The 19,481-nt window shown below is 49.6% G+C and overlaps 1 protein-coding gene across 1 annotated transcript in view; it reads right to left on the bottom strand.

Annotated features, from left to right (window-relative positions):
* Window positions 1–5,472: 5,472 nt before the first annotated feature.
* The window catches only part of LOC114908580 (deleted in malignant brain tumors 1 protein), a 33,408-nt gene continuing 19,399 nt past the window's right edge, over window positions 5,473–19,481 (bottom strand). Inside the window, exons 8-15 of the mRNA XM_029244825.1 lie at window positions 18,523–18,549; window positions 16,784–16,813; window positions 16,372–16,522; window positions 14,286–14,494; window positions 13,247–13,431; window positions 8,361–8,749; window positions 7,503–7,774; window positions 5,473–6,024 (exon numbers count right to left, since the gene is read on the bottom strand). Coding sequence (XP_029100658.1) covers window positions 5,858–6,024; window positions 7,503–7,774; window positions 8,361–8,749; window positions 13,247–13,431; window positions 14,286–14,494; window positions 16,372–16,522; window positions 16,784–16,813; window positions 18,523–18,549 — 1,430 coding nt within the window. The 3' untranslated portion in view covers window positions 5,473–5,857. The remainder of the gene's footprint in view (window positions 6,025–7,502; window positions 7,775–8,360; window positions 8,750–13,246; window positions 13,432–14,285; window positions 14,495–16,371; window positions 16,523–16,783; window positions 16,814–18,522; window positions 18,550–19,481) is intronic.

The following is a 19,481-nucleotide window of genomic DNA, read 5'->3' as shown; positions in this document are numbered from 1 at the left end:
TTATTTTTGTGTAAATACCATGATACATGATTAGATTCCACATGTAAGTGATATCATATGATATTTGTCTTTCTCTGTCTGACTTACTTCACTTAATGTGATAATCTCTGGGTCCATCCACATTACTGCAAATGACACTATTTCATTCTTTTTTATGGCTGAGTAGTATTCCATTGTATATATATACCATATCTTCTTTATCCATTCATCAGTCAATGGGCATTTAGGTTGCTTCCATGTTTGGCTATTGTAAACAGTGCTGCTATGAACATTGGGGTGCATGTATCTTTTTGAATTAGAGTTTTCTCCAGATATATTCCTAGGAGCAGGATTTCTAGATCATATGTTAACACTATTTTTGGTTTTTAAGTAACTTCCATCCAGCTCTCCATAGTGGCAGCACCAATTTACATTCCCTCCAACAGTGTAGGTGGGTTCCCTTTTCTCCACACCCTCTCCAGCATTTGTTATTTGTAGGCTTTTTAACTATGGCCATTCTGACTGGTGTGCGGTGATACCTCATTGTGGTTTCGATTTGCATTTCTCTAATAATTAGTGATATTGATTATCTTTTCATGTGCCTGTTGGCCATCTGTGTGTCTTCTTTGGAGAAATTTCTATTGATATTTAGGTCTTCTGCCCATTTTTTGATTGAGCTTTTTTTTTATATTAAGCTGTATGAGTTGTTCATGCTGTCTTGATAACTGTAGCATTATAGAAAATTTGAAGTCAGATAGTGTCAGTCTTCCAGTTTTGTTCTTCTCCTTCAATATTTTCTTGTCTATTTTGTGTCATTTGCCTCCACATATAAAGTTTTCAGTCAGCTTGTCCATACCCACAAAATAACTTGCTGGGATTTTGAATGGGATTGCACTGAATTTATAGATCAATTTGGGAAGAACTAAAATCTTGACAATATTGAGTCTTCCTGCCCATGAACATGGATTATCTCTCCATTCACTTAGCTATCCTTTGATTTAATTCAAAAGAGTTTTGTAGTTTTTCTCATGTAGATCACGTAAAAATTTTGTTTGATTAAAACCTAAGCATTTCACTTTTGGGGTATTAATGTAAATTATATTGTGTTTTTTACTTCAAATTTTGTTTGTTCATTGCTAATATATAGGCAAGCAATTGACTTTTGTATATTAACCTTTTTATTCTGCAGCCTTGATATAATCACGTGTTACTTCCAAGAGGTTTTTTTTTTTCTTAACAGTTCTTTCATATTCTCTAAGAGATGATCATGTCATCTGTGAACAAAGTTCATCTCTTCCTTACCAATCTGAATACTTTTTACTTATTTTCTTTGCCTTATTGCATACTGGAAGCAAAACTTTCCAGTATGATGTTGAAAAGGAGTGGTGAGAGGGAATATACTTGCCCTGTACCAGATGTTCATGGGAAGATTTGAATTTCTCATCATTAAGTATGATGCCCGCGATGGGGTTTTTATGCATGTTCCTTCTGAAGTTGAGGACGTTTCCCTCTATTCCTATTTTACCCTGAATACTGATGATGAATGAGTTGAATTTTGTCAAATGTTTTCATGCATATATTGTTATGATCATGTGATTTTTCTTTTTCACCCTATTGATGTGCTGGATTACAATAATTGACTTTTGAATGTTCAACCAGCCTTACATACCCATAAGTAATCCCACATGATTGTGTGTATACACTATTGGATTCAACATACTAACATTTTGTTGAAGATTCTTGCCCATATGGCTTTGAAATTATTTCAAAATAAATTATTATTTTTTTAAATATCAGAAGTTATGCCTTCAAGATACCATTGATCTCCTTCAAGATTCCTATTACAGTCTTTGCAGGAGTGTTCTTAAAAATTAATCTGGAGTGACGAGGTAAATCCATAGAGACAGAAGCAGATGGGTGGTGGCAAGGTAGTGTCAGTCTTCCAACAGGATGGAGGGGAAAAGAGATGACCATTTACGCTGTGGGCTTCATTTAGGGCTGATGAAAATGCGTTGGAACTAGATAGACTTGGTGGCTGTACAACACGGTGATAATACCAAACTCCACTGAAGTACCCTTGAAATGGTTCATTTTATGTTATGTAAATTTGACGTCGTTAAAAATAATCTCAATCTCCCAGTTCATTGGGAATGACATATATACACCAATATGTATAAAATGGACAACTAATAAGAACCTGCTGTATAAAAAAATAAATAAAATTATAAAATATTAAAAAAAAAACATAAAAGAGCCAAACGGCTTTTAGAACACCTTTGAGGAAACTTGTCACTGATTAAATAAAGTTGGTCATTTAGACACGTGAGGCAAAACAAACAAAAAACAAAAAACAATCTCCCCAAACACACTAACCCAGAGTAAACTTCTGTGCCAGTTGTTGATTTCCTTGGCCAACATGCTTAGCATTTCCTTCAATAAATGTGTTGTCACTTGGTTTTGTAGGTCCATTTGGAGCGGGATATCTTCATGATCTCTGTGTCTCCTGCAGCCCTCTCCCCATCCTCCGTCCCCACAGTCTCCTCTCCTGGTCCTAGTGGTTTCACAGTCACCTTCCCGTGGCTCTTTCCTGGGCCAGCTGGATCTCCTGCAGAGATACTGCCGATCCAGCTGGAGATCCAGTCAGAGATCCAGGAGTGCCTGCGCTGTGTCCACCTTCCGTCTCCCACAGCGGGGCCCCAGGTCCAGCAGAAGATCTTCATCAGCCTCCCTTAGCTGGTGGTCGTTGGGTGGGTGGATGCATGTCAGTCCCCATGTGGTTGGCTGGCTCCTGGCCCTCCCAGCAGGTCGTGTCAGTGGAGGACACGGCGGCTCCCAGCTCTCAGTTGACCCCTGAGCTTCAACCTACTGGCCATTTTTGTGTCATCAGTGTTGCCAGATCTTAGAAACATTACTTCTCTATTTGAACCCATGTGAGCTTTTGATTTTTCCCTATGTTATCCATATAGTCATGTGCTGAATTTCAGGGAGGTTTTTACCCAAAGGCAAAGGAACATTTCTCGAAGTGACTGGTGAGTCAACTCTGTAAGAATCACAGTTGGGAATGGGAGGACTATAGATCACTGCCCTGTACCAGCTCAACCAGAGAGGCTCCTGAGTGACTCTAAAGTTTGAAATGACTTAGCTTTAAAACAATTGAGCCTATTTAAAATCTTGAACCTGTTTTCATGTTTACCCTGAAGGAATTCAGAACTTGCCACCAGAAAGTATGTTGATATGGCATATTGACTGTTTTGACTTAAAGCCACTTGAAAAAAGACAAATCCAAAGCAACAACACACTCACGTGCACTCTGACCTTCTTTCTTTTTCTTAAAAACAGGAGATAAGTTGCCATTGAAATACATCCTCCTGATGCCAGACGGAAATAACATCCTTATCATCAGGACATAAAGTTGAGTCCAGAGAATTCTATACACAGAGACCTTGGTAAAATAATTCTAATTATCTTGTCTTCCTCACATAGTGTAATTACTTTTCCACCGTTGTTTCTCTTTGTTGAAACACATATAAAAGCAAGTAGGTTTCCCAATTTGGGGAGTTTCCATTTCTTATGAAGTCTCTCCCCATGTCATGTACAACTTGCATTAAATAAACTTGTATGTTTTCCTCCTGTTGAGTTGTCTTCTGTCAACTGAAGCCGCAGCCCTGCCGCATAAAACCCTAAGAGGGTAACGATAAGCTTTTGCCCCCCCACAACCACTACAAGCCAAACCTAATTCCAGTTCAGCAGCCTTTGTCTCCAGGGAGGACGTCAATCTGCTTCCCTGTGTTAGAGAAAAGAGTCAGGCACATTACAGATGCAGTTACAAACTGAGAACAAGTGCAAGGAAAAGCCCTGGGCCTCATCTGACTGCTCTCCGTTCCCGCAAAGCACAGCTGCAGGGTGGGCTCAGTGCCCGCGGCTTTGCGGAGGCAGCCCGTTTGCAGTTTCCAGCTGGTCCTCCAGAAAAGGGCAGACAACTCCCAAATGGCTTCTTCTCTCTCTGAGCTAGAGCTTCCCTCCACAGAGAAGTCAAAGCAGGACTAGCCTTCCTTCCAGGAATCTCTTCCTGAAATGGACATCCTGTTAGAACGGGGTCCTGTGACTCCAGCCACCAGGGACCCTTCCCCACTAGACACTTTCCCTTTTCCACTTCTCCCGCAGGCAGAGACGTCACTGTGCTCACACACTGGAGAGTGAACATCAGTGGTGCTGGCCTAGCTCCTCACATGGAAGACGTTATCCAGCCCACCCCAGATGTGCGCGTGTGCGCACACTCACACACACACACACACACACACACACACACACACGTCATGAAGGCCCATATGCTTTTGTAACTCAGGGTTTTGATCCAGTCCTGAGTAAAACCTGAGGTCTTCTCACCCATCTGGTCTTGGCCCGTAGAGACCAAAAAAAAAAAAAAAAAAAGACCAGACACTAACCTGAGCTAAGGGCCGTCTCCCAGATCCTGTGTCCGGGACATCAAGGCAGGTAGCAGCCACCTTGGTTGCTGCACTTCGGCCTGGTCTGCTGCCTGCTTCTCCATCCTGTCTGCTACATTGCGTGTTTGTCATGGGAACCTAGACCCCAGCTCCCCGCTAGCCCTGCTGCCCAAAGTTTAGGTTGACCAACCCTCCTGGTTAGTCGGGGAGCAGAGGGGATTCTCAGGACAAGGGGCAGCAGTGCCAAACCAAGAAGGTCCCAGGAAAATAAGGGTGAGTGGTCCCCTCCCAAACCAGGGTGATATAAATGAGGCTCCAGCGGCCAAAGGACAGGGGACAGAGGTTTTAGTGGTCAGATGGCCAACCACATGCAGCGGTGTCAAGCAGGTCCCCTGTCAACCTAGCGGGAGATGCTTTCACACAGATGTTAAAGGCTCCAACTTCCTGTACTTCCTGACCCTCCACCAAGTCTACTCCACACTTCACACCTCACGGGAGGCCCTGTGGGAGGGAGCGGACATGTCATGGGTCATTGCGGGTCTCTGTCAAGAGTTTTCTGTCCTGTTGCCCCCATGAGCTCCTGACATTTCACCCTCTCAGCCCACACCCCAAGCTTGACACCACCCCAGGCCCCTTGGGCCAACCTCAGCCCTCCTACAACTACCTGCTCCATTGAGGACACGTACAAGAAGGGAATGTGCCCAACTTTGCCTCTCATGCCCTGCGTACGGAGGCTGTAATGGGTCCAGGGAGGCTGTAATGGGTCCAGGGAGGAGAGGCAGGTTGATGCGGGCGTGGCTGTCTGCCCATCACAGCCGCCTTGCCCGTGAAGACCCCCAGGGGCTGTGCGTGGAGGATGCGGTGAAGCTGTCTCAGCCCCATCTGTCCACTGCTCACTCCGCACTCTTCTCTACCTCAGGGGCACGACAGGGCAGGGCCCCGTGGCCTTTCTCACTCCTTGTGGGAGCCCACGTTACCTGTCTACCTAACATGAAGGGATAAGTGCTTAGATGTGACGCTGGAAACAGTGACCAAACCGACACTTGCTTTGAAAAAGTTCTTTATTTGGCTTGTCCTATAATAAGAAAAGGCTAAGATATACACCACAGGCCAAAGAAGCTGGTTCATACAAAGTCAGAAAAGAAATTCTATCTAGAACAAGCGCTGCTGCTTCTAGTGTGTGGCTCACTGCCTCACGTGGGATTTTAGGTTCCAGCACCTGCTTGCCTGACATTTTGTCCCAGCACCAAGTCTGCGTTTCTGGGAAAACCTGCTCCCATCTTTCTCACCCCCTCTTCCACCACCCACCACTGTGCACCTGGGCCAGAGTTGGGTGCTCTGTGTGCCAAGCTCTGGACACTGGTTTCTTCCCTCCTCTCACGGGCTCCAGAGCATGGGGGCCTGTGTCTGAGCACAGCGCGTTATCACCTGCTTCACATCCTAGAGCTCAGACGCTGGCCATGGGCAGCACGGGTGCTCCTCCCCAATGTGAAGGCTGCTACAGCCAAGAGCACGGCCAGGAAGACCCCAGCAAGGATGGTGGTGCTGTGGTAGCTCCCCTGGGCGCTGGCCTCCTCTTCCAGGTTAACCTCTGGCTGGTCTGGGAAGGAGAGGGGAGAGAAGTAAGGACGGGGGTCCGAGGGCAGGGTGATGGCAATCAGAACTGTTTGGTGGGCGGGGAAAAGAAGGGAGAAAAGAGTGCCTTGCAGGAAACTGAGGTCAGACCCCAAAGAGCAGCTGAGTGTCAGCCCTGGCAGATTTCACAGTGTCTTGTCAGCCAACAGGAGCAAAGGTTTGTGAACAGGAAGTCAGAGCTGGCCTTTGGCATAAGATCTGGCTGAAGGCTCCCGATGGATGGGAGGAGAGTGAGTTGGGGCATTTGAGCCCATTTGGGAAATGGGCACAAAGGTCCCAGCAAGAGGGACACCGGACTTAAGCTAGCGCAGTGTCGGTGGGAAGAGAAGGGAAACGAGAGACATGAGCAGAGTCCCCATCGGCCGCCTTTGCCCCTCCCTCTGCCCTGCCTTCCTTCTCTCTTGTAGCTCCAGCCCCCGTGGTGGGTACCATGCAGGTGACTTATGGCCGCACTGTGTCCCCTCCCGCTGGAATGGAAGCTCCTCCGGGCAAGGATTTTGATATATTTAGTTCTCTGTCTCCTGGCACATAATAGGTCTTCCAAAGATGCCTGGAATGTTGCAGATGGGAGGAAAGAGCCTGGAAGCAAGCCAGACTTCCAGGGGAGGGCCCGGATCTGGGCCCTGAGGGGAGAGAGCTGTCAAAGATCCTTGTGGGGTGAAGCCTGTGACTGCGGGAGGATTTGTGACTCTAGCGCCGCCCCACATCTGCCCCTGTCACCAAGGCCACCACATTTGTTGACCTGGCCCGGCCTGGACCAGAAATCATGGGAATCCCTTGGCAAACATTTCCTCACCCACACGCACAACAGAGCGGCACAGTGGGAAATCTGCTCCCCGTTCTAGATGGGGAAAATGAAATGGCTTTTCCAGGATCAAGCCCTGGGAGCCGTGAGAATAAACCAGCCCTGCCTGGATCTACACGGCCCTGCCCAGACCCCGATTGCATGCGCTACTCCAGGGCCACAGTTTGTCATCATCATTATAAGTAATAATGTGATGATTAACGTTAACATTGGTGACAATCACGATAGCAGCAAAAGCACCGCTCTTTGCAGCCAGTGGCTTGTACCCGGCAAGGGCCAGAGCAGTGTAACTAACAGTATTTTGTGTAACGCCCTCAACAGTCCTAAGAGGTGAGCGTTAACGCTTTTGTTTTACAGATGAGTGTGAGGTTGGGTATTCAGAGCCCAGAGGGTAAAACTGTCAGGTGTTCCGTGTCCCACATTAGAACTGTCTTGACCAAACCCTACACGCGCATCCCCCATAGACCAGAAGCTCTTGGAAGAAGGTGAGAACCAGGTCTAGCTCCACTTCATATCACCCAGGGTAGCACAGGAGCCCTATTCGAGGGGAAACGGGATACCCACGGAAGCAACCCAAGTCCCCATGGTGCACGGGCCTGGGCTCCGGCAGATGGCGGGGTGGGGAGATGGCCACCTACCCAGGCTCCTCTTCTCAGCATGCGGGACCTGCAGCTGGATGGGTCCCAGGGCGACATCCACCTTCTCCTGGTAGGAGCCCACACCCCTCTTGGCCCTCACGATGCAGCCTCTACTGCAGCGGGACGAGGCATCGTACGCCCTGCACACGACCATCTTGCACTTCAGGTACACGGAGGGGAAGCGGCTCAGGAAGTGGAAGGAATTGAACTTGAAGCGGAGGACGTTGGGTGAGGGCTGGTAGTAGGATCGGTAGGTTTCATCCTTCACACACCTGGAGGAGGAGAGGAGTCACCGTCAGCTCTCAACAAGGCACTGCACTCCTCATGCCACCCACCCCGTGGGCTGTGCACCCTCCTCAGAGGGTGGCGGTCAGGGGACCGCCTGCTGCCTTCACAACCTTCCTTGTGGACCACCTGCTTGGCATGCTCTTTGTGCGGCACCCCATCTCCTCCTTCTTGTTTAATCCTTCCAACAGGCTGTGATATGGGCTTCACTACGCTCATTTGATGGCTGCAGAAACTGGCTCAGAGAGGTGCTATTGCCTGTCCAGAATGATGCAGCTGGGACGGGGCAGAGCTGGCATCCCAACCTCCATCTGCTTCAAAATCAACGTTTTCCCACTACAGGCATGTCTTTTTTCATATTAAGGCTTGCCTGGAATTTAGTCACTCAGCCTAATTTTACTTTATAGCTAACCTGCTTGATGGCCACTCAGTTCTCCAGATGCCCAGAGGTGACAGCCTGGCTGGTTAAGTTGGAGCTACTGGGAGCCCAGTCTGCCTTCCTTGAACTCTGGGCTGGTTGTGTGTGAATTATCAGGTAGGGGCTGAAGTCCACCCCATGAAGACACTCCTTACCCACTCCGGATGAGATCATAAGTCAAAGATGTAAAGTCATCGGGAGATGGTGACGCCACACAGGTGTCCACAAATAAGGCCAGGGAGGCGTTAGAATGGAGGATTTCAGCCTGAAGGTACAAATCCTGGTTCAGGTCCACATAGTATGGGCTGCTGGTCACGGGATATAAGAATGAAGAGGATGTATAAAAGGAAATGTTCACGTCAAAATTGCTGTATTGTATGTTCTTGACCTCGAGGGTGTCATTAGCAATGTACATCGTGTTAACCCAGGTGTTCTGGAGCATTTTGCAGCTGACGTAAATGTGGAGGTCCTTCCTCCTCTTGATGATGCCACTCGAAACAGCTGCTTTGAGGGAGTTGGAGTAGGTGATGGTATCATTATCCACCTGGGAGAGACAGGCAGGCGAGCAGAGTCAGGCAAACGTCACCTGCTAAGGGAATCTCGCTGCTTTGGGTGAGAATGAGACTGAAATGATGCTGCAAGATTTCAAAACCTTCCCAGAACCACACAGAGACGGCACATGCCTATCACCATGGCTACCGTTCCCTGGGATGGATATTCACCAGCAAGACTCCCTCCTTTCACACATCCCCTTTCCTCTGCCACGTGATGGGGACCACAGTGTGTTGGTGCCTCCCAGGAGCTGCTGCTTATGGAAAGATGGGGGTGTCTGGATGACCCCCTACCCCTGCTGTATGACTAAGCTGAGTTTGGTCTCCACGGCTCAGGGCCCTTCTGGCTTGTTCTATTTCATTCTCACTCTTGCTGGGAGAAATCAGGGGAGGCAGTCGTGGGAGGGGCTAGTGGGATTCGTTTTCACTGTGCTGTTTGGATGGGTCAGTAGTTACTGCAGTTTGGTGTCTGAAGCTGCTGGAGCCTGAAGCAACAGAGATCCAGAGTTATGGCTGCGGCAGGTCTCTGACCTCTGGGGCAGGAAATTCCCCAGAGGCTCATATGGACAACAAGGTGGTAGTGGTGTGTGTAGGGGTTGGAGTGGAGGCCATGGCAATGCTGGAGCACTTCCTGTCACGCTTTGCTTCTCCACTCCCCAAACCACAGGACCATTTCCTGCTGTGCCTTTCATGAAGCAGCAAATTCATAAGAATATTGGTCTCTCATGCTGTTTGATGTGCCTACCGTCTCATAAGAGTGACCTTTCCAGAGACAAGAGTCTCACACCTGGTGGTCTATAAGCATTTCAAGGAAAGGGTGATGTCTAAGCATCTCTCTTTTCCCAGGGCTTGGTGTTAACTATAGCATCAGTAGCATCAATAAAGATCCATGGAATGGAGGAAAGGTCCAGGGGACAGAAGTCCAGCAAAAGTACTTGTGATGAAAGGAGGATGGTGCCAGGAGCAACCAGCCCAAATGGCCAAGAGGACACAGGTGAGCAAGCGCCCCTGCAGGCCCCATGGTCATGATCATCTGGCCGCAGGTGAGGTGAGCACAAGAGCAGCATCCCCAGTTGGAGACTGGGGGTGGTGCACTCTTTTCCTCCCAAATGCTGTGATGGTCCTAAGCAAATTGTCCTTGCCTGGTACGAGTTCCCACCAGCCGTGGGTGCCTCTGCAAGAACAGGCACAGAAATAACACCATAGTGGCCTAAATAGAAGCCCTAAAATGTAAGACAACCTTACTCTTAAAAAAAAAATAGGGGCTCCCCTGGTGGCGCAGTGGTTGGGAGCCCGCCTGCCGATGCAGGGGACATGGGTTCGTGCCCCGGTCCGGGAAGATCCCACATGCCGCGGAGCGGCTGGGCCTGTGAGCCATGGCCGCTGAGCCTGCACGTCCGGAGCCTGTGCTCCGCAATGGGAGAGGCCACCACAGTGAGAGGCCCGCGTATCGCAAAAAAAAAAAAAAAAAAGCAAGTTTGTCACTGTCACTAAATGTCATATGACATTTAGTTATATACCCTGTCAGGAGCAAAAGTTCATTCCTTGCCATTTGGGAAATTAGACAAGTTCCCTTCTGAAGCCAGCACTTGTACAACTAAATATAATTATTCTTTTATTCTTTAGAGCAGCATGTGTTGGAGAGGCTTTAACTTCATGTCTAAGGTTGCAAAATTCAGCTCTGAGTTTGTCCCTTCCAGAAAGACATGTGAAAAGAGAAAAGTTTAACAACTGTCTAAAGTGGTCTTGCCACCCTGGGACCCTTGCCTACTCTCTGACCGTGGGTTTCCCTTTTCTCCCGTCAGAGGGAGGCTCTGGCCTGCAGGGGGCGCCAGAGCCCGCACTTTGGACTCAGGTCTGGCAAAGGGCTTAGGATGGGCTCTATGCCTTCCATTCCTTCATGGGAAGTACACTGTATTTTCCGCCCTTATATTTTCTTTAAAAAAGCGGGGGGAGCTTTATATTGGAGTGCCAGTGGTTATCGCAATAAACCATATAAATGTTGCCACCTTGTTACTCCTTCAAAGACAAGCTGAGGTGCCTTCAGTTGAACTCTGTATATTCACATGAAAGTGTTCTTGAATCCACATTTGCCTGTGGCTTCCGTGGTCAAGCTAGATTCTGAATGCACGTCAAACAATGAAAGTGGGGGGCAGGTGTATTTCTTGAGAAGCTGTTCTGATTTTAAATGAAAATTCATTATTAGACGTCTGCTCAGTGTACAAGGCACTTGGGATGGAGTGGGAGTCTGGCAGACACGTCAACGGCTATCCCATAGAGACTCGGCCTCTTCCGCCTGGCATCCCACTCCTGTGGTGGGGAGACCTTGCCTATTCAGACACACGAGCCAACGTTTGTCAGACACCCACTAAACGGGGCACCTGGAGGAGATGTAGAAAGTCCCAGCTACGGATCATACCGTCCTGCCTTTGAATGCCGGCTCCACAGTTCATGACCATGTGGCCTAGGGCAAGTGGCTTAACCTCTGCAAGCTTCCGTTTCCTCACAATTAAATGGGAATAGAAGTCGTCTCGAGAATTTTGAAAGTCTCGTGGAACTCTTAGTTCAGTGCCTGGCACGCATACTAGCCCTTAATAATATGATTATAAAGGCTTAGGCTCCACACCAGGGGCACTTGCAGTTGCATAGATGAATGAAACATTGGCCTGCCCTGGAGGCACGGTTTGCTGGGGGATACAGGTATTTAAGTAAGCAGAGGAATCAGAATGTAGCCTGTGCTACCCATGACCAGCCAGGTTAGAAGACCAGGGCTGGCCCGTGGCTTTGGCAGCTCCTATTGGAGATGAAGGAACACAGATAGGAGGGCTCAGATGTCAGAGGCTCCAGGCTGCATATTTGGAACTGGGAGGGGTGGGTCACCTTTGGCAGACTGATTCCCACTGACTAAACTCAGGACAAGCCAGAATCCAACACGATTGACTGACAGCGCGAAATGTAAAAGCCAGGTCGACTAGAACGTTTGCAGGGCGTGACCCATCTATACCCTCTTCTGCGTGTAAGCCTCCCTGACCCACTCAGCTCCGATCAGAAGGAGCTCTGGTGTCTGTAGGGACTGTCCAATGGGAGCTGGGGGGCCACAGTGGCAACTGCAGACCCTCGGGCCCAGGCACCCACCTGTGGCTGACAGGCCCATCTGGTTAGCTAAACAAGTGTCCCCTCCCTCTCTCACGGTTCCTTGTGACCTTGCCAGGTAATGAACAGCACGCTCATAGCACCTAGCCAGGCACGCGGCAAATGTACGGTACGTCTTTGGTGACGGGCAAACCCTCTGATCGCGTGTGTCACACACATTGTACGTACTTGAGCCTTTTGTGCTGTATATTTATACTGCGGTCCTAAACCTAATAAAAATGTTTGCACTGTGTCTGTTCCCTGACAGACAAAATCTTGAAGTGATTACTTAGGCGTCAGCCAAAAATTCAGAACTTAGAGTTTAAATGAATTTACATAAAATTAAATGCAACAGCTCTAAGTTTACCATTCGGTGGGGTTTGACAGTAGAAGACTCAACACTCCCATTAATTCAAACAGCTCCATCCTGCCCCTTTGCAGGCAGTCCCCTCCCACCAGGTCGGCTCACTACGTACACAGATATCATAGAAATGACATCACAGGGTGGGTAGTGCCTGGCTTCTTTCACTCAGTGCCACATTTTTGAGATTCTCAGAGTCTGGCGTTGGCCCTACCGCTTCCTGGCTAAGTAGCTTTAAGCAACCTGCTTGACCCCTCAAAGCCCAGTCTCCCTGTTTTTCAAGCAGGATGACAATGAGGGGAGACTTGCATCATCTTGGTGGGGATTTGGGGAGGTTTGACACAGACTAATCTCAGTGTTTGCCACTTGTAGGGGGACAGGATTAAGAAGTTTCCTGGGACATGAGACTTCTCCATGCTAAAATCTGCAAAGTCCCAGGTCAACCAAGACAACTGGTCACCCCAGGTGGTGACAGCTCAACAAATGATAGCTGCAGAGGCCAATTTACTGTGAAGCTAATGGAGGTTAAGCTTCAGGGCCCCCCTGCACAGGCTCTTCCGGGGCTCAGCAATGCACTGGCACAGCCATGTGTTTTTGTAAGATTTCTAAAACTAAGGTATGCTTGCATTCTTGCCATGAACGAGGCACCTGCCTCTCTTGCCCACCCCAACACCAACCTGTATCAGCTCCAGGCCCTTCAGAACCTGGAGCTGCCCCTGGGAGCTGCTATCGCTCTTGCCGAAGTGATAGCAGCCTGCCAGGCACCCTCTCTGGTGGACAATGTGGGAAAAACTCCCCACTGACTTTCCTTCCTTCTATTTGGGCATGGCTGCAGCTACGTCATGGCACCAAGGGACGGATTTGTATCTTCAGCCCGATTACGTTCTGGTTATACCATAATCGTGTTTCCTGGGTCCCCAGAATTCAAAAAGCACAGCGCAGGGCACTGTAAGAAAGCTGGCTCAGCAGGAGGGAGAGGAAGAAGCTCCAGGCTTACCTGCTCGATGGTGCCACAGCCAGAGTAGGGAACTGTGAAGGTCACCTGGCTCGAAGTAATCTGGGGCCGACACCGGTAGCTCCTGTTCCAGCCGGGAATGACAAGGTCCTTGGCAGAGTAACCCAGGGACTGGAGGTAGCCCACGCTCACACTGGCGCGCATGTGATTCTGCAGGCAAAGCAGCTCTGGGGGCCAAGGGCAGACAGTGCGGTCAGTGTCAGCGCCCGCCCCCAAGCCCACAGAAAGGTGCAGAGGTTGAGGTGGCTGGCAGATGGTCTGCCTGCGGACACAGCTCACCACCGCGCCAGGTGCCCTGGGGCTCAAGTCAGTTTCACTCTCATGAGACCCCTTGAGGGCCCAGGGACTAGGATTTCTCTGATGGAGAAGTGAAGGCAGGGTGTGAAAAAAGCAAAATGTTTTGCTAAGTTTCCGCTTATCCATATAGTAAAGTAACGCTCGGGTTGAATTGAGGGGATGTCGGAAAATCAACATCCTTAGCTATGGACCTAAACATAGGTCCTTTAGCTAAGGGGCGGGTCAGTGCTTAAAATCCTGACCTCAGGATTTTAAAAGAGAGCCAGTACCTCACCTTGCCTGGCCCCTGGCCAATCTGTACATCGGTCCACTTAACAGCTCAAACCGTGGCCATCAGCCTCTGCTGGACGTGGCTGAGCGGCCAGCTCAGACCGTCTTCAGGCAGCAGCCGAATGTGCTAGGTCTCAGGACAAGGTCTGGGAAGGCCACAAGGCCTCAAGCCAGGTGATCCCCCCTGCCCTTGACACTGACAGCTCACTGTCTGTTGAAAGCAACACCTTGCCCTTCTACTTCATCTCTGCTGACCACAGGAAGGCCAATGCGCCACCCATCGGCCATGTCTGGGAGCCAGAGTCCCAAGACCCACTGCCCTTGGCCCCTTTCTGCACCGGATCGAGCCTTGGTGACCTGAAAAGGCGGCCATCACTTCTCATCTCACAGCCATGGGATGGCTGAGCAGCAGAAGTCACTCCGAGGGGCTCCACCCAGACAGACGGGGACTTACTTGTGCTCCCAGGGGACAGGCTGGAGTAGTATTCAGCCTGGAACCCTCTCATCTTGATGCTGCCATCGCTGATGAAGCGAACGGACATGAAGTTGGATGACGAGGTGAAGGAGCCCCTTGCCCCATCACAAACCCGGGCGAGCAGAGGGGAGCTGTGGTAAGGGCCGTCAAACACTTCAATATAATCATAGTTACAGCCGCCTTCAAGCCTGCGGAGACACAGCACACAGTTCTGGCTTCACTTTTTTTTTTTTTTTTTTTGCGGTACGCGGGCCTCTCACTGCCGTGGCCTCTCCCGTTGCGGAGCGCAGGCTCAGCGGCCACGGCTCACGGGCCCAGCCGCTCCGCGGCCTGTGGGATCTTCCCGGACCGGGGCACGAACCCGCGTCCCCTGCATCGGCAGGCGGACTCCCAACCACTGCGCCACCAGGGATCTGGCTTCACTTTTAACCAGGATTTGATGCAGGGGGTCAGATCTCCGTGAGAGGCATCACACGTCTAACCAGAAACTGTGACAAAATTAATAATTGAAAGTAATCGATTTCTTTTTTTATTGAAGTGTAGTTGATGTACAGTGTTATACAAGTCACGGGTGTATACAAGTCACAGTGAGCCACAATGTTTAAAGGTTACGCTCCATTTACAGTTATTATAAAATATTGGCTATGTTCCCTGCATCGTATTGATACAATGTATCCTTGTAGCTTATTTTATACATAATAGTTTCTACCTCTTAATCCCCTACCCCTGTACTGTCCCTCCTCCAATCCCTCTCCTCACTGGTCACCACCAGTTTGTGAGACTTTCTTAAATCGGGCAGAGATTCATCTTCCCATGACCTCCATACATGGTTCTAGTCCTGCCTTCTGGGGTCACACATATGAGATCTACAGCCCCTCTCCTGACAGCCTTTTGCATCACATGAGAAAGGATCACATCCTACCTTAGACTTTTTCTTTGATCAAAAAGACCCCAGTTTCCCATAGAATTTTTTAAAATCCATGAATTCATAGTGATAGAAACAAATAATTGAACAAAAAAAATACTGGGCAAGTCAAATAGCCTCTCTGCAGCTCAGGTTTCTTATTTACGAAGGTGAAATCTCCCTACCCGTGTACACTGAAGAAAGCCGTCGTGAGGCTCAAACAATGTAATACATGGAGAAGTGCTTCATAAAATGTCACAAATGGTGGTCATTGTTATTAAGATGCTGACTCAGAACCAGTCACGGTCAACCTTCCTCCAAAGGATTTCATACAGTCCCCACAATCCAGTATGAATTGTAATGATGAAGAGATTAAAATAATATTGTACCTTTCTCAAAACCCCACACAAATTTCTAAGGCAGAGACTCCCAAGGCCACTGCAACCAAGAGAGAAAACTACTTTGTTCAGTGGTGGCTGTTAGAGGAGAAATTATGGACACCCCTTCCCAGGACTCTAGAAACTACTGGTGACTCGCTGTGGTCACCCCTCCTTGAACCAATCATGTATCACTGTCATTCTGATGAAGCCTCCTCCACTTAAAACAAGGATTCCCACTCTTCGCTGGATGAGGAACAGATAACCTAACCTCTGCTGCAGGGATTTCTCCTCCTCTGCCCGAAACTCGCCCAAAAAAAGGAGGAAGTAGAGTGAAAAGGGTTCAGAAAAACTGGTGTGGTTGTTAATAGGATTCTTGTTATTATTTCTCCTAACAATTATTATTATTACTATTATAATAAATATTGTAATAATAATTATTATTATTACTCCTAACAATAATCCCACTGGATAACATTGTCCAAGTATTTTCATATATTTCTCTCTTGTGACCCTCCCAGTAACCAGCAAGGGTAGGAAAGCAGTTATTTTATTCTCCTCTCTTGAGGCTAAGGTGAATTAAGTGATTTCCCGTGGTCACACAGGAAATTAGTGACATAGGTGCAACTTGAAACCAGTTGCTCTGGTCCTGGTGCCACCTCTGTGCTCGGTCGAAAATGGAACCCATAAGAAAAAATGTCAACGGGGCAAACATCTCTCCTGAAGTGCTAGGTGCCATTTATCCCCTTCTAAAGTGTCTGCAAGGTCCCTCGCACACACTTACTGGACATCTCTGAAGACCAGAGTCACACGGTAGTTGTTTTGAACTTCGATGTCCCACACACACTTGGCATTGTTCGGATACTTCCCAGGGTAGAATGGGCTGAAAAAGCTCCCTGAAGGTTGGGACAGGAAGCCTCCACAGGAATAATTTGCTGTTGGGATAAAATGGAAATACTGATGACCCACAATGCACACTGCACAGTCACCTGGGGGAGATTTTTTAAACAATTCCCAAGACAGAAACCCACCAGGCGGTGCCTAAACCCCAGCTACACACTGATGGTCAGTGGGGCGCCCCTCCACAGAGACTGTCCTTAGGGAAAACATCTCCTCACCATTCTCCTCATCCCTCCCCGGTGTCCCTGTCACTGAGGAGAAGGGAAAGGGGACTTGTCAGGGAGCTCAGGACTTACTGGCTGGGCGGGTGGGGGTGTAAACAGGATCTGTTGACAAAGAGAAAACATAATGATCAGTCCCCTGGTACCCTTGACACAACTGTTGAGTCCTTGCTGGCTCTGTGCCTGGAAATGTGCCAACCCTGGGTTCACAGTGAATGCTGGATACAGGCCTTGCCCTCAGGGACCACACAGCCTGGAGGAGAGGATGGAAAAGAGCAAATCCCAGCGTCATGGGCTGGGACTGCGATGGCGCAAAGCCCAGGAGGTGGTGGGAGCCTGGAGCTTTGGCTCCTGACCCAGACTGAGCAGGGAAAGGGGGTTGGATAATCAGGGAGGCAAGGCAGAAAGGGAGAAAGGGTGTTCCAGGCAGAGAGAACAGTGTGTGCCAAGGAACCTAGGTGTACGTGGCACATTTGGGGAACCTCAGTGTGTATGCAGCAGGGACAGGAGGGCTGGCGGGAACTAGGAGAGAATTGTGCAGAGCCCTAGAGGTTGTGCTGAGCAGTGAGGATCTGTGACCAGAAGGCCCTGAGGAATCAGTCCCCGAGACTGGGACTGACCTTGGCATCTTGTGAAGATGCCCCTAGCTGCACTGCAGAGAACGGATCAGAGGGGAGGGGCAGCCTGAAGCTGCTGCTGCTTCAGGAAGCCAGGTGGGGAGGAGGGGAGGGTGGGGACGGAGAGGAAAGGTCTCAGGGGTGGGGGGAGAGGGGGAGCTCAGCAGCAGCTCGAGAGCAGCCGGTCAGGAGCTCTTGCTGATCACGCACCGAGCTGGGAGGTGAAGCGGGCTCCAGCCAGCCAGCGCTGACCGGGGTCTAGTGTCCAAGGGGAGGCGTGGGATCTACACGGGGGGTGGGGGCAGCCTCGCCTAGGGACTGACCAGAGATCCGAATCTTAGGCTGGCCAGGCTACTAAAGGGCAAAGAGGAGCCTAAAGAGAGGCCCAGCCTTCCTGGGGCTGGGACATCAGCTGCAGGCGTTGCCACGTGCCAGGAAAGGCAGGAGAGGCAAACGCTTTGGAGAGCGAGCACCGTGACTGCAGCTCGGGGACCAGCAGGCAAGGCTGGGGAGAAGGAGCCCGTGCCCTCTCGGTCAGGTGGAGAAATACGATAGTTACTCTGAGTGGTTGCAGTTGATGGGTGCCACCAATCTAGAAAGAAAAGGAAGTGATTTTAGGATATTGCTGGATCATTTTTTAATTCCATGGTCATCAGTTTGATGGAGAAAATAAATCCTTTTCCTTACTGCAGGACTTCTCAGAGCCTTGACCATTCCAATTTAACACTGTGACTGGCCAAAAAGGGTCGGAGTATATAGCACTTCCCAACATATTTAGCACCAGATATTTTCTCTGTATCATAAAAATCATTTGAGGGATTGTTCTCAATGTGAAGCATTCTTTAACAGACAAACGTTTGTAGGAGTGTTCCTCGGCCATGTTTCTAGCATGGTCACAGTTCTCCATGGAATGACTACGAGTTATTTTCATTGGAAACAACCAGAAAACCAAACCTCTTCCCCCACAGCGGGTCTGAATGAGCGCTGGCAGCAAGCGGTGGTAGGAGACCAGAGGGGCCCTCCAGCCAGAGATGAGTAACAGCCATAGTCGGGGGGACTCGGCTTATCACCAAAACAGATTCCAGAGTCCTCAGAGGGAAAGCACTCCATAGGAGGCGGCTGCTCTCCTTCTATTTCTGGAAACCCGAGAGGGTAGAATTCCGGAGAGGAGTCTTGGGTCGGGCTGCAGTGACTCACCTGTGGTAGTAGAGTAGATTTCTGGGCCTGCAAGAAAGAGGGAACATGATCAGCCTCAGCACCCGGTATGTGCTGAGACACACCTAGCAGGTTCCTGGGAGAGAGATGCTGAGTGCCTGGCCCCCACCCTCCAGGGCGTCAGAAGAGCGGCCTGGGACTTGTCCAGGAGAGCTGAATAGCAAATCTCAAACTCATATATCAGTATCCACAATAAAAACGGTTTTGGGGGAATTTGTTGTTGCAGCCTGTATTCACCCTTCTCTGCCCTGGTGGTCCACCAAGGAAGGTACTACACCAGACCCAAGAGATTCAGGGACAAAGGAATATGGGTGATGCATTCAGGGAAACTGCCCATCTTTCAGGGAAGTTCAGGTTGAGAGGAGCCCAGCACAAAGAGCCCTTTTCTGGAGAAAACCACACTAAAATTGAAGCTCAATGACTTGGAAGCCAAGCTGAGCAGATGAAACTGGCGGCCACGTGGTGCCCACAGTTGTGGGAGTTCCAACTGCTGTGGGAACTGCTCTACAGGCACCCAGGCAGAGGGATCCAGGAAGCCCAACATCACTTATTTCCAACGTCAAGGTGATTAGCTCTGTGTCTAGACGGCCGAGTGGACCCAAACCAGTCTGCAGCCTCACAGCATTTATGCGCCCCCTGAGGCAGCCACACTGAGGGGTCCTGGTCTAATTCAAAATCCCATGTGTGATCTGTCAGGCCTGACCGTAAGTGATGACAAGGCTGTGCCCGGCAGGCCAACAGGAGCTACTGCCCTGCGCACGGCAGACCTGCTGCCCAGACAGCGCATCCCAGTTCCCTGCAGGGGCTACTGTCCCGGACTCAGGAACCAATCCCTGGGCCACCTGCAGTCCTAGGTCATGACCTCCATTCAGAGACCTCGTGACAGAACTAGAGTCTCTTGCCTCTGGCTTGCACTGTGGCATATGGAGAAAAAGGGCTTC

The sequence above is a fragment of the Monodon monoceros genome, unplaced genomic scaffold (assembly GCF_005190385.1).
Source record: "Monodon monoceros isolate NGI ecotype Baffin Bay Population unplaced genomic scaffold, NGI_Narwhal_1 Super_Scaffold_4, whole genome shotgun sequence".
Taxonomy (NCBI): domain Eukaryota; kingdom Metazoa; phylum Chordata; class Mammalia; order Artiodactyla; family Monodontidae; genus Monodon; species Monodon monoceros.
This window is presented reverse-complemented; position numbering and strand designations above follow the sequence as displayed.